General features: G+C 43.0%; 1 protein-coding gene across 3 annotated transcripts in view; it reads left to right on the forward strand.

Annotated features, from left to right (window-relative positions):
* Positions 1-12,760, forward strand: part of Med13l (mediator complex subunit 13L) — a 276,451-nt gene that overhangs the window by 187,685 nt on the left and 76,006 nt on the right. For all 3 annotated transcript variants that reach the window (XM_045133163.1, XM_045133164.1, XM_045133165.1), the window contains 3 exons: positions 3,081-3,226; positions 10,033-10,221; positions 10,517-10,705. In XM_045133163.1, coding sequence (XP_044989098.1) covers positions 3,081-3,226; positions 10,033-10,221; positions 10,517-10,705 — 524 coding nt within the window. The remainder of the gene's footprint in view (positions 1-3,080; positions 3,227-10,032; positions 10,222-10,516; positions 10,706-12,760) is intronic.

Consider the following 12,760-nt stretch of genomic DNA (forward strand, 5'->3'; position numbering starts at 1 on the left):
TATGCATTTGCATCTTTTATATTCCCAAAACAAAGACCAGAGTAACAAGTGAAAAACAGTAAGAATTGAAGAAGTTTTTTTTTTTTTTTTTTTTTTTTTTTTGTTTTTTTGTTTTTCGAGGTAGGTTCTCACTTTAGGCTAGGCTGACCCGGAATTCATGATGTAGTTTCAAGGTGGCCTTGATCTCATAGCAGTCCTCTTACCTCTGCCTCCTGAGTGCTGGGATTAAGGTCATGTGCCACCATGCCTGGCTGAAGAATTAATTTTTTTTTTTTTTTTTTGGTTTTTCGAGGTAGGGTCTCACTCTGGTCCAGGCTGACCTGGAATTAACTCTGTAGTCTCAGGGTGGCCTTGAACTCATGGCGATCCTCCTACCTCTGCCTCCCGAGTGCTGGGATTAAAGGCGTGCGCCACCACGCCCGGCAAGAATTAATTTTTGATACTAATTTTTTTTAAAGACATTTTCATTTTAAAGGAGAAAATTAAGACAAGGCACATAGTAGTTTGCAGGAGAAACCTCACAGGGCCATAGGTTCCCTACTTATCAGCAATTTACTCGTCTCTCTAAGCACTTCGGAGGCTGTGACTCAGGACGGGGGATAGGAGGGACAAGTTCTTGAGATGTGTGCTTGCTGGCCCCAACTAAAGGAGTGCCCAAGAGGAAACCATGCAATTCATTTTGTCCTGTTGGCTCTTGGTTGGTACCTGAAGCTGTCAACATTCTGGTTATTTGATTAGGATGCGTCAATATCTGTATCTATGGCATTGCCAAAATGGTGAAAAAGACCAGATGTTGAACAGTGTTGCCACCATTGACAGTTTCTTGTCTACAAAAGATGATGAGGCTTGAAATCCAGTGTTCTTTTCATTAGCTAGTTTGTTTATATTCTTTGTAGGTAAAATGAGATTGGACCTTTGTGAAAATAAGGAACTCCATAAATACACAGCTAGAGAGGCATGACATTTTATGTGGTGGTGTCTGAGAGGTAGGAGGTAAACATTTCAAGCTCCATTCTGGTCTTGCTTCTTCTCACCCTCACACATTTTTACTTGAATCTTTAACTACTCAGCTAAACCTCACTACTCTCATCACTTGAAAATTCTGTAGTCTCTGGGTGGCCTTAGATTCAGTCCTCCTACCACTGCCTTCTCAGTACTGGGATTAAAGGCATGTACCACTATGCCCAGCTTAATTTTAATATTTTAAAAATATTTTTATTTATTTGAGAGAGAGATACTGAGTGAAAGAGGCAGACTAAGTGAGTTAGTTTGCTTGCTTCAGGACCTTCTGCCATTCCAAACCAACTCGCGATGCATGTGCCATTTTGTTAAAAACTTGTGTTTTTTACTTCTGCTGCTTTTTTTTTTTTTTACACAGGGGTTCATGTAAGCTCAGCTGCCATTAAACTCTTGCTGCTTCTTTCTTTTTCTTAAATATATTGGGGGTGGGGATTAGTATGTCACAGACTTAGCCAGTGCAAATGAACTCATGTGCCATCTGGTGCCCATGTATAACCTGTGTGCATGAGTCACTTTGTGCATCTGGCTTATGTAGGTCCTAAAGAGTTGAACCTGGGTCGGTAGGCTTCTCAGACAAATGAGGTAACTGCTAACCCATCTCTCCAGCCCAATGGCCTTGAACTCTTGATCTTCCTGTCTTCACATGCCAAGTGCTGGGATTCCCAGTGGGAGCCACCACACCTGCTTAAAGTTTTGTTTTTTTAAAAAATTTGTTTGTTTGTTTGTACCTGGAGTCCATTTGCAGTGGGTAGAGATACTGGTGTGCCCATTCATTTTCTCTCTCTCTCTCTTTTTCTTTTTTCTTTTTTCTTTTTCGAGGTAGGGTCTCACTCTAGCCCAGGCTGCCCTGGAATTCACTATGGAGTCTCAGGGTGGCCTCGAACTCAATGGCGATCCTGCTACCTCTGCCTTCCGAGTGCTGGGATTAAAGACATGCGCCACCACACCCTGCTAAACTTTTTTTAAAAATATTTTTATATTTATATATGTGACAGAAAGAGGTAGGGAGGGAAGGGGAGAGGGGGTAAGGGGGGGGATGAATATGAATATAGGCGTGCCAGGGCCTCCAGCCACTGCAAAGGAACTCCAGACACATGTGCCCTCTTGTGCATCTGGATAAACTTTTAAAGCTTGTAAATTGATGTTACATACTGTTATACCACCAAACATGAAACTTTTTTGCCATTTTTTTGGAGGATCTGTTAAAATTTCTGTTAAAATGTTAGGATATTCATAATTTACTTTTAAAACTCATTTTCAATTTATTTTTTTCCTATTTTAATGTGTAGCCCAGGCTGCCCTTGAAATTGTGGTTCTCCTGCTTCTGCCTCTTGTTCAATGTACTTTAATCCCAGGAAAGGTAAGGTGGCAGAGGTAGGAGGATCTCGGTGAGTTTCAGGTCAGCCAGGGCTAGAGTGAGACCCTGCCTTGGGAAAAAAGAAGCCCCAAGAGTTTGGTTCCTTCCTCCCTTCCTCCCTTCCTTTTTTTTTTTTTGTTTGTAATTCTTAAGGTAGGTTCTTACTCTAGCCCCAGCTGACCATAAATTCACTCTATGTTCTCAGGGTGGCCTTGAATTCATGGTTATCCTCCTACCTTTGCCTCCCCAGTGCTGGGATTAAACGTGTGTGCCACCACGCCTCACCTGGTGTTGCCTTTTTTTTTTTTTTTTTTTTTAAAAACCTGGAACTCACTCTGAAACCCAGGCTGGCCTTGAATTTAGTTCTCTCCCTTAACCGTAGTGCCAGTGTTAGAGGTATGCACCCTATGCCCAACTCTCATTGATCTGAGTTAACACAGCTTTGTGTGTTTGCCATGTAGTTGGCCTCCTCTATCAATATTTAGGAGTCTATAAAGTTAACATAGGAGTTAGATGTTAGGTAATCAAACTTTCACAATGTAGCATTGAAATTTATATTCTCTGTACAATCAACTGGAAGTCTTGTTTGTCCACAGGTGATGGGAGTTAGCTTCTCTGGTGATGGCACAGTTGACCATGGGTGCTGCTTTCACAGCCATATCCTACCACAGTGCACAACTGAGTTTCTCATTGTCCTTTCTAGTGAGCATTTGTCCTGCGCTTTCACGTTCTTTCTCCATGGAGAAAGTAACGTGTGCACAAGTGTGGAGATCGCCCAGCACCAGCCAATTTACCTAATCAACGAGGAACACCTCCATATGGCTCAGTCTTCTCCTGCACCATTTCAAGGTAAGTTCAAGGGTGATGCCTGATCTCTGTCCTGGCCCAGCCAGGTTTGATGTCCACAGATAAACATGACCCAGCTTTGGAAGAAGCAAGGACAGCCACCAGCTCATGAGCAAGCACGAAGAGCTTGTGGAGCATGACCTTAGTGAGATTGTGTTGATACAGAGAACTTTCTGTTCCTTTTGCTTTACTTATTTATTTATTTATTTAACTATTTATTTATTTATTTATTTACTTATTTATTTATTTATTTTTGAAGTAGGGACTCACTTAAGCCCAGGCTTGCTTGGAACTCACTCTGTAGTTCCAGTCTGTCCTTGTACTCGGCCTCCTGAGTGCTGGGATAAAAGGTATACACCATTATGCAGCTGAACAATATAACAATGATAAACATTTTAAAATATATTCTAATGCGTAAATATATTTTATAAATGGGAGAATTATATTTTGTTTGTTAAAAAGGTTTTAGCGGTGCTGGAGACATGGCTTACTGGTTAAAGTACTTGCCTGTGAAGCCTAACGACCCTGGTTTGAGGCTTGATTACCCCAGGACCCACATAAGCCAGATGCACAAGGTGGTGCATGTGTCTGGAGTTCGTTCGCAGTGGCTTGAGGCCCTGGTGTGCCCATTCTCTCTCTCTCTCTCAAATAAATAAAATAAAATAAAATAAAAAAGGTTTTAACAATGTTATAACCGTAGATTACTGTTAAACCTGATACTTGAAATTTGAATCAAAATTAAAGTGCTGGAGTTATGATATGTAACTTTTTCCACAGATATTACTGCCTTTATTGTTTCCTTGAAATTAGGCATTGAGGATAATAATTATTTGTGGGGTTTTGCTTTGAGGTAGAGTCTCAATCTAGCCCAGGTTAACCTGGAACTCTGTGGTCCTGGGGTATTCATGAACTAAGGTGATCCTCCTACCTCTGCCTCCCAAGTGCTGGAATTAAAGGCCTGGCATACACACGCACACTCACATGCATACATACACATTTTATTGACAACTTCCATGATTATAAACAATATCTCATCAATATCCCTCCCCCCACTTTCCCCTTTGAAACTCCACTCTCCATCATATCCTCTCCCCCTCTCAATCACTCTCTCTTTTATTCTGATGTCATGATCTTTCCTTCCTATTATGATGGTTTTGTGTAGGTAGTGTCAGGCACTGTGAGGTCATGGGTGTCCAGGCCATTTTGTGTCTGGAGGAGCACGTTGTAAAGAGTCTTACCCTTCCTTTGGCTCTTACATTCTTTCTACCACCTCTTCCGCAATAGATCCTGGGCCTTGGAAGGTGTGATAGAGGTATTTCAGTGCTGAGCACTCCTCTGTCACTTCTTAGCACTGTGGTGCCTTCTGAATCATCCCAAGGTTACTGCCATCTGAAAAGAGAAGGTTCTCTAACCAAAAATGAGAGCATCATTAATATATGGGTGTGAACATTGAGAGAAGTGCTTACTGGGGAGTTTGGTGAGCAGTTAGATATAAAAATCAAGTCTCATACAATGGTAAGCTCATCAGGATCACAACAGATAACTCAACACCAACTCTCAGAAGGGTTTGGGATGCTACATTCGAAGTTCTGAAAGATAGTTACTTAAAAAGATAGTTACTTTATCCTGCAAAGCTGTCTATTCAAATAGATGGAGAAATAAGGACATTCCATAACAAAAGCAGGCTAAAGGAATATTAGAAGACAAAGCCAGCTCTACAGAAAATACTTGAAAGGATCCTCCATGCTGAAGAGAAAGAAAAGCACATAGATAAGGAATTGGGGAAAAAAAACCATATTCCAATATTAATATAAGAGAGCAAAGGTAAAACTGGAAGAACTACCAAAAAATGACAATTGTGTGTTTGTGTATATGTAATCAGGCTTTTATGTATAATAGTTTTAAAATGTAATAATTTTGGATTTCGTTTTTTTTCAGTCTATATACATCATTTCTAAAGATATCTGCTTCAAATAGACAATGTGGAGTGGGAGCTGGAAAGCTGACTTTAGCCGTTAGACCTCTTGCCTGTGTAGCCTAAGCTTCCAGGTTTGATTTCCCAGTACCCATGTAAGTCAGATGTACATGGTGGTACATGCGCCTGGAGTTTGTTTGCAGTGGCTGGAGGCTCTGGCATGCCCATCCTCTCTCTACCTTTTTCTGTTTCTCTCTGTCTGTCTCATTCTCTCTCTCTCAAATAAATAGATTAATAGATAAATAAAATATTAAAAAGAATAAACAACAGGATATACTCTCCTGCTGCTGTTGTCTACCTGATGTTGTCTGGGAGGTGATGTCCAGCTCATGTCACATTTTTCCTTCCCATCATTCACCTTTCCCTTAAGTCTGTAAGCCAAAATTAATACACATACACACAGAAATAGAAAATAGGTAATATAATTTGGTTTTTTTTTCTGTTTGTTTATTTGAGAGGGACAGACAGAGAGAGAATGAGGCCGGGAGAGAGAGGGAGAGGGAGGGGGAGGGGGGAGAGAGGAGAGAGAGAGAGAGAGAGAGGGAGGGAGGGAGGGAGGGAGGGAGGGAGGGAGGGAGGGAGGATGGGAGGATGGGCACGCCAGGGCCTCCAGCCACTGCAAATGAACTCCGGACACATGCGCCCCCTTGTGCATCTGGCTAATGTGGGTCCTGGGGAATGGAGTCTTGAACAGGGGTCCTTAGGCTTCACAGGCAAGTACTTAAACACTAAGCCATCTCTCCAGCTTAATTTGTTTGGTTTTTATGTGTATGGGTGTGCTACTCCAAATGAGTTCCATCTGGCTTTACATGGGTTGCTTGGGAATGGAAATTGGACCTGGGCTGACTGGCTTTGCAAGGTACCACCTTTAACTACTGCGCCATCTCTCTAGCCCCTCTTTGTGGTCATCTTCTTCTTTCCTCCTCCTCCTCCTTCCCTCCTCTTCTTCCTCCCTTCTCACTCCTCCCCTTCCCTCCTCCCCCCCTTCTTCCTTCCCTCCTCCTTCCATCTCCTTCCTCTTCCTTCCTCCTTCCTCATCCCTCTTTTCCTTCCTCCTCCTCCTCCTCTCTCCTCTTCCTCCCTCCTCTTCTTTCTTCCCTTCTCCTTTCTCCCTCCCTCCTCTTTTTCCTTCCTCCCTCCTCCTCCTCCTTCCTCCCTCTTCCTCCTCCTTCTTCCCACTTTTACTCCCTTTCCTCCTTCCTCCTTCATCTTCCTCCTTCCTTCTCCATCTTCCTCCTTCCTTCTCCTTCCACTTCTTCCTTGCTCCTCCTTCCCCTTATCTTCCTCCTTCTTCCTTCCCCTTCCTTCTCTTCATCCTACTTCCTCTTCCTTCTCCCTCCTTCTTCCTCCTCCTCCCTCTCTTTGTCATCCTCCTTCCTCTTCCTCCTCCTTCCTCCCTCCTCCTCTTTCCTTTTCCTACTCCTCCCTCCCCCTTCTTCCTCCGTCTTCCTCCCTTCTCACTCCTCCTCTTCCCTCCTCCTCTTCCCTCCTCCTCTTCCCTCCTCCCTCTCCTTATTCCTTCTCCCTTCTCCTCTTCCTTCCTCCTCCTTCCTCCCTCCTCCTCCCTCTTCCTTCTCCTTCCTCTTCTTTTTTTCCCCCCTGAGGCAGGGTCTCAATCTAGCCCAGACTGACCTGGAATTCACTATTGGGTCTCTGGGTAGCATCCAAGTCATGGCAATTCTCCTACCTCTGCTACCCCAGTGCTGGGACTAAAGGAGTGCACCACCACACCTGGTTCTTTGTGGTTTTCTATATTCTCTTCTGAATATATTTAACAAAATAAATAAAGACAGATCTTTGGGAAGAACTTTATTAAATCCTCATTTACCAGATGCAGTGGCATGAATCCCCCCAATACTTTTAGATTTGTTTTTATTTTACCACAAAACTATAAAATTCAGAACTACTCAATTCTTAGATTATACACTTAGAAGTCCATAGCACATGCTATGGTGGATTGTCAGGCTTGAAAGTGAAAAGGACCATCTTAGATGTTATCACTCAAAATAATTTATGGATAAAAAAGAAGCTATGATAGAAGATCACTTTCAACCCGGGTACATTGGGAAGGATTACGTTAGGAATACCAGGACCCTGTAGACTAATTAGTATAAATGTCAGGCTGTTGTTCCTGCTGACTCAGGTTCTAGGAGCTTCCTGTGGGGCATTATCCTGCTTGCTTCCTGTTGGATGGAGACCAGCTCTTTCATAGGTGTTGGCTTTGCATGATTCTGAACATATAATTTGATACACATTGACGTGAGAGCATAACTTAAAGGAGTAAGTGTGGCTTCAGCTGTGGCACTCTTGACTGACGTGAAGAACCATCAGGCTGTTTCATAAACGGGGAGTGAATATGATCAGAATATATTGTGCATTTGAAAGAAACTGTCTTTGGGAGCATCAGCACTGCATAGTAGAGACATCAAAAGAGAAATTTTCAAATTTTACTTTTTTCCTTCTCCTTCCCTCCCTCCCTCCCTCCCTCCCTCCCTCCCTCCCTCCCTCCCTCCCTCCCTCTCTCCCTCCCTCTCCCCCTCCCCCCCCTTCCCCTTCTCCTTTTCCTTTTCCTTTCTTGTTTCTCAAGGTAGGGTCTTGCTTTAGCCCAGACTGACCTGGAATTGTGTTTCCTTGAACTCATGGAGATCCTCCTGCCTCAGGCATGTACCTCTACATCTGGAAAAGAATTTTATTTACTTTCTTCCCCCTCAAAAAAAAAAAAAAAAAAGGGTGCGGTGGTACATGCCTTTTAATCCCAGCCTTTTGGAGGCAGAGGTTGTGGGATTGGTGTGAGTTCAAGGTCAGCCTGGGAGTGCAGAGTGAGTTGCAGGTCAGCCTCAGCTAGAGGGAGACACTAGTTGGGGCAAAACAAAATGAACTCACAAACAAACAAAACCAAAACAAGACACCTTAAGCCAGATGTGGTGGCACATACCTATAATTTCGAGTTAGAGACAAGAAAATTTGAAGTTTAAAGTTATCCTTGTTTACAAAAAATTTAGGGTCAGCCTGGGCTATGTGAGATTTTATTTCAAAATGTCAAAGGTGGGAGATTCCAATTTCATAATTATTTCAGGTGCACCCCTCACAAAAAAGGATTATTTCAAGGTTGAAGTACCGTGATTGAAGGAACTGCTTGGGTTATTCACAGTAGCATATTAAGTACAACTTTGATTCTAACAGGAAAATGAACATCAGAAGTGGAAAGATGAAATAGAATGACTTTGAGTTCCTTCCTTTGAGTTAAATAAACTTTACATGAAGGTGTTTCATCAGCACTCATCCAAAACAGTCACCATAACAAAACTTTAGCCCAGGCATTAAGTAGGCATTTTGTGTCAAGTTATGTACACTACCACTTCCTGTGGTTTGGAATTTTTACACACACACACACACACGCACACACACACACATTAATTTTTATTAACATTTTCCATGATTACAGAAAAATATCCCATGGTAATCCCCCCCCCACTTTTTAAAAAATATTTATTCATTTGAGTGCGAGAGAATGGGCACGCCATGACCTCTAGCCACCACAGACGAACTATATGCTTGTTCCCCCTTTGTGCATCTGGCTTACGTGGGTCCTGGGGAGTGCAACCAGGGTCCTTAGACTTTACAGGCAAATGCCTTACCCACTAAGCCGTTTCTCCAGACCTCATGTATTATTTTTTGACTGCTGCAGATACTTAGGAAGTTTTAGGAACAGGTAGTATTCAATTTCTAAGCAGGTCTGGGCTTATCTACATTGAATGGTTTTACGGTTGGGGAAGATTATATATTATATAATCATTATTAAATAGGTATGTATATGCTTCTTCTTCTTCTTCTTATTATTATTATTATTATCATCATCATTATTATTTGTTTTTTCAAAGTAGGGTCAGTCTAGTCCAGGCTGACCTGGAAATACTATGTAGTCTCAGGATGTCCTTGAACTCATGGCAATCTTTCTACTTGTGCCTCCCTAGTGCTGGGATTAAAGGTGTATGCCACCACTCCCCACACTGAATTTTTCAAGATAGAGTCTCACTTTGTAGTCTCAGGCTGGCCTCAAACTCATGGTGATCCTCCTGTCTCTGCCTCTTAAGTGCTGGGATTAAAGGTGTGTACCATCATGCCTGTCTTTGCATGTGCTTTTCAGATAGTTTAGTGTGTATAAAACTCATTTTTTATTTCTATCAAAAATTCATATGTGGACTGGGGAGATTGCTTAGTGATTAAGGCACTTGCCTGTAAAGCCAAAGGACCTAGGTTCAATTCCCCAGGACCCATGTAAACTAGATGTGCAAGGTGGCGCATGAGTCTTGGAGTTCATTCGCAGCGCCTGGAGGCCATGTTGTACCCATTCTTTCCCTCTCTCCCCCTCCCCCCCTCTCAACTAAATAAAAATAAAAACATCTTTAAAATGCTGTTCAAAAATATTTTTAAAAATATTTTTAAAAATTGGTATGCTTTAGAAGGCCTATGAATAATAACAAATAATGCCTTTAGGCCCAGCATTCAGGAGGCTGAGGTAGGAGGATTGGGCCAGCTGAGGGCTACAGAGTGAATTATAGTCAACCTGTGCTAGAGGGAGACCCTACCTTGAAAAACACACACACACACACAAAATAGTTTAAAAGCATTTCAAAGCCTCTTTAGGCCCAGCATTCAGGAGGCTGAGGTAGGAGGATTGGGGCCAGCATAGGGCTATAGAGTGAGTTCTAGTCAGTCTGAACTAGAGTGAGGCCCTGCTTCAAAAACAAACAACATTAGTATGAGATGATCGGCAGAAGTGAATATAAGCATGATTTCTCTAACGTGTAGTGTGTTTCTCCCCCTTCCACAGTACTGGTGAGCCCTTACGGCTTAAACGGCACGCTCACAGGCCAGGCGTACAAGGTGTCGGACCCGGCTACCCGCAAGCTGATGGAGGAGTGGCAGTGCTTCTACCCGATGGTGCTACGAGAGAGAGAGGAGCAGAGAGGAGAGCTGGGGTACGATGATGACTTCCCCGTGGCAGTGGAAGTAATCGTTGGTAAGGGAAAATGGTTTACCCAAAATCTTTCTTCTGTCTTTATCTTTCTTAATGTAAGAAAATCACCCAAATTCAAGATGGTGAGTGGACTTGACTGAGCACCACTGCTCACCGAGTCCTGTACTGCTATCACCAGATTATAGCACACGTAGTGGAGAATGACTTGTGACACTTTGGGATGACTTTTTTCCCATTGAGCCTTCACCCCCATCCATCGCTGTATTGGTGGAATTAGTTGGTAGTCTTGTGTGACCCTTCTCAGGCCTGGTTCTGTTCTTGTTCTCCTTCCTTACAGGTGGTGTTCGGATGGTCTACCCATCAGCTTTTGTTCTGATCTCTCAGAATGACATCCCAGTTCCTCAGAGTGCAGCCAGTGCTGGAGGTCATGTTCCAGCAGGACAGCAGGGACTTGGTGGTGTGAAAGACCCAAATAGCTGTGGGATGCCTCTGACTCCCCCCACCTCACCAGAGCAAGCTGTCGTAGGTGCGTGTGGAGAATGTCCTGCTAGATAAAACTCCAGATTGTCACATGGTGCCCTTGCCAGGAACAGCTCAGTAACACAGTGACATTCCATGTAGAAGAGACTGATATAAAATAATAGGCTAATTGATGATTTTACAAAATGGACAGGAAGATACTGGGGTTGGGGGGTTATCTTCCTCAGTTTGTTTCTTGAGTTTTTAGGATGGACATCTGGTTGAAATGAGCTCTTTTCTTTTTTGAGAGAAGGAAAGAGGTAGAGAGTAAGAGAAAGAGAGAGAGAATGGGCACGCCAGGGCTTCCAGCCACTGCCAATGAGCTCCAGATGCTTGTACCATCTTGTGCATCTGGCTTTATGTGGGTCCTGGGGAATTGAACTGAAGTCCTTTGGCTTTGCAACCAAGCGCCTTATCTGCTAAGCCATCTCTCCAGCCCAGAATGAGCTCCTTTCCATGGTGAACTAGGTTAGAAAACATTGAAAATAAAGGGTTGCAATCAGAGATGAGGTTTCTGTCTCATCTGTAATGTTGACAGTGCTTTTCTGGGAATAAGAAAACTGAGTCTTTAAATTGTAAACTTTTTTCCCCCCTTTCCCTTTCCCAGATGGAGGTTAAGTCGGTTGTGGTGGCTTTGATCCCAGCCTGGGACCACAGAGTGAGTTCCAGGTTAGCCTGGGCTAAAGTGAGACCCTACCTTGAAAAACCAAAAAAGGAAAAGAAAAAGGGTAGAGTGGGGATGAGTTTGTCCATTCCATGACATGAAGAGTAGTTTGGATTATAAGAAATGCTGCTTTATTTTTCTGTTCTACTCTTGTGGTCATGATACTTTACACTTTCATCCTGTTGAGAATATAACCTATAAAATAATTACTAAATCAAATACATGGAAATAATTGAAGTGAATGGAAGTTGACTTAATATTTGTCCTGTAGGAGATAGGAGAGTAGCAAGTTGTTCAGTAACCAGTGTCATCATTGTTCAGGTGGATCAGTGGATCACCTGTTAGTTGAAGATGGCAAGCAAAGCCAAGAGAACTTACTTGAGACAAGCCAGAGGGTTTTTTATTCTTCTGGCTTAAAATATTGAGACCAGTCTTTCTTCCTTTAGCCTGCTGTGCTGTCAAGACTACACAGTTTCACACGCAGATTTGATTGAAATTTGACCTTGTTCAAAAGCTTTGTGCTATTAACTTTTTTTTCTTGTCCTGGTGCTTGGTGCTGTGGTTACATAACTACTTAGCCACCTGAGCCTAAAGCTCCATTTTCTGCTTTGATGTACACACACAAACACGCACACACACATAATTTGGTTTTTCGAGGTAGGGTCTAACTGTGGCCCAGGCTGACCTGGAGTTCACTATAAAGCCTCAAGGTGGTTTTGAATTCATGATGATCCCCCTACTTCTGCCTCCTGTGTGCTGGGATTAAAGGTGTGCACCACCACACCTGGCTTTTCGTTTTTAAGTTTTGTGTTTATTTTCATTTATTATTTGAGAGTCACAGACACAGAGAGAGAAAGAGGCAGATAAATAGAGAGAATGGATGTCCCAAGGCCTCCACCCACTGCAGAGAAACTGCAGATGCGTGTGTTGCCTTGTCCGTCTGGCCAATGTGGGTCCTGGGGAATTGAGCCTCGAACTGGTGTCCTTAGGCTTCACAGGCAAGTACTTAACGGCTAAATCATCTCTCCACCCCGCCCCCCCCCCCATTTTATTTATTTATTTGAGGGAGGGAGGGAGGGAATGGACATGCCAAGGTGTCTAGTCACTGCAGATGACCTTAAGATGCATGTGGCATCCTGTACATCAGGCTTATGTGGGTATTGGGAAATTGAACCTGGCTCCTTAGGTCTTTTGCAGGCAGGTGCCTTAACCACTAAGCCATTTCTCCAGCCCACCTCCTGGGTTTTTATATTTATTTATTTGAGAGAGAGAAAAAAAGAATGGGTGCATTAGGACCTTCAGCCAGTGTAAATGAACTCCAGACACATGTGCCAATTTGTGTATATATCTTCATGAGTTTTAGGGAATTGAACTTGGGTCCTTTGGCTTTGCAAGCAA

This window comes from Jaculus jaculus, chromosome 13, assembly GCF_020740685.1.
Source record: "Jaculus jaculus isolate mJacJac1 chromosome 13, mJacJac1.mat.Y.cur, whole genome shotgun sequence".
Classification (NCBI taxonomy): Eukaryota; Metazoa; Chordata; class Mammalia; order Rodentia; family Dipodidae; genus Jaculus; species Jaculus jaculus.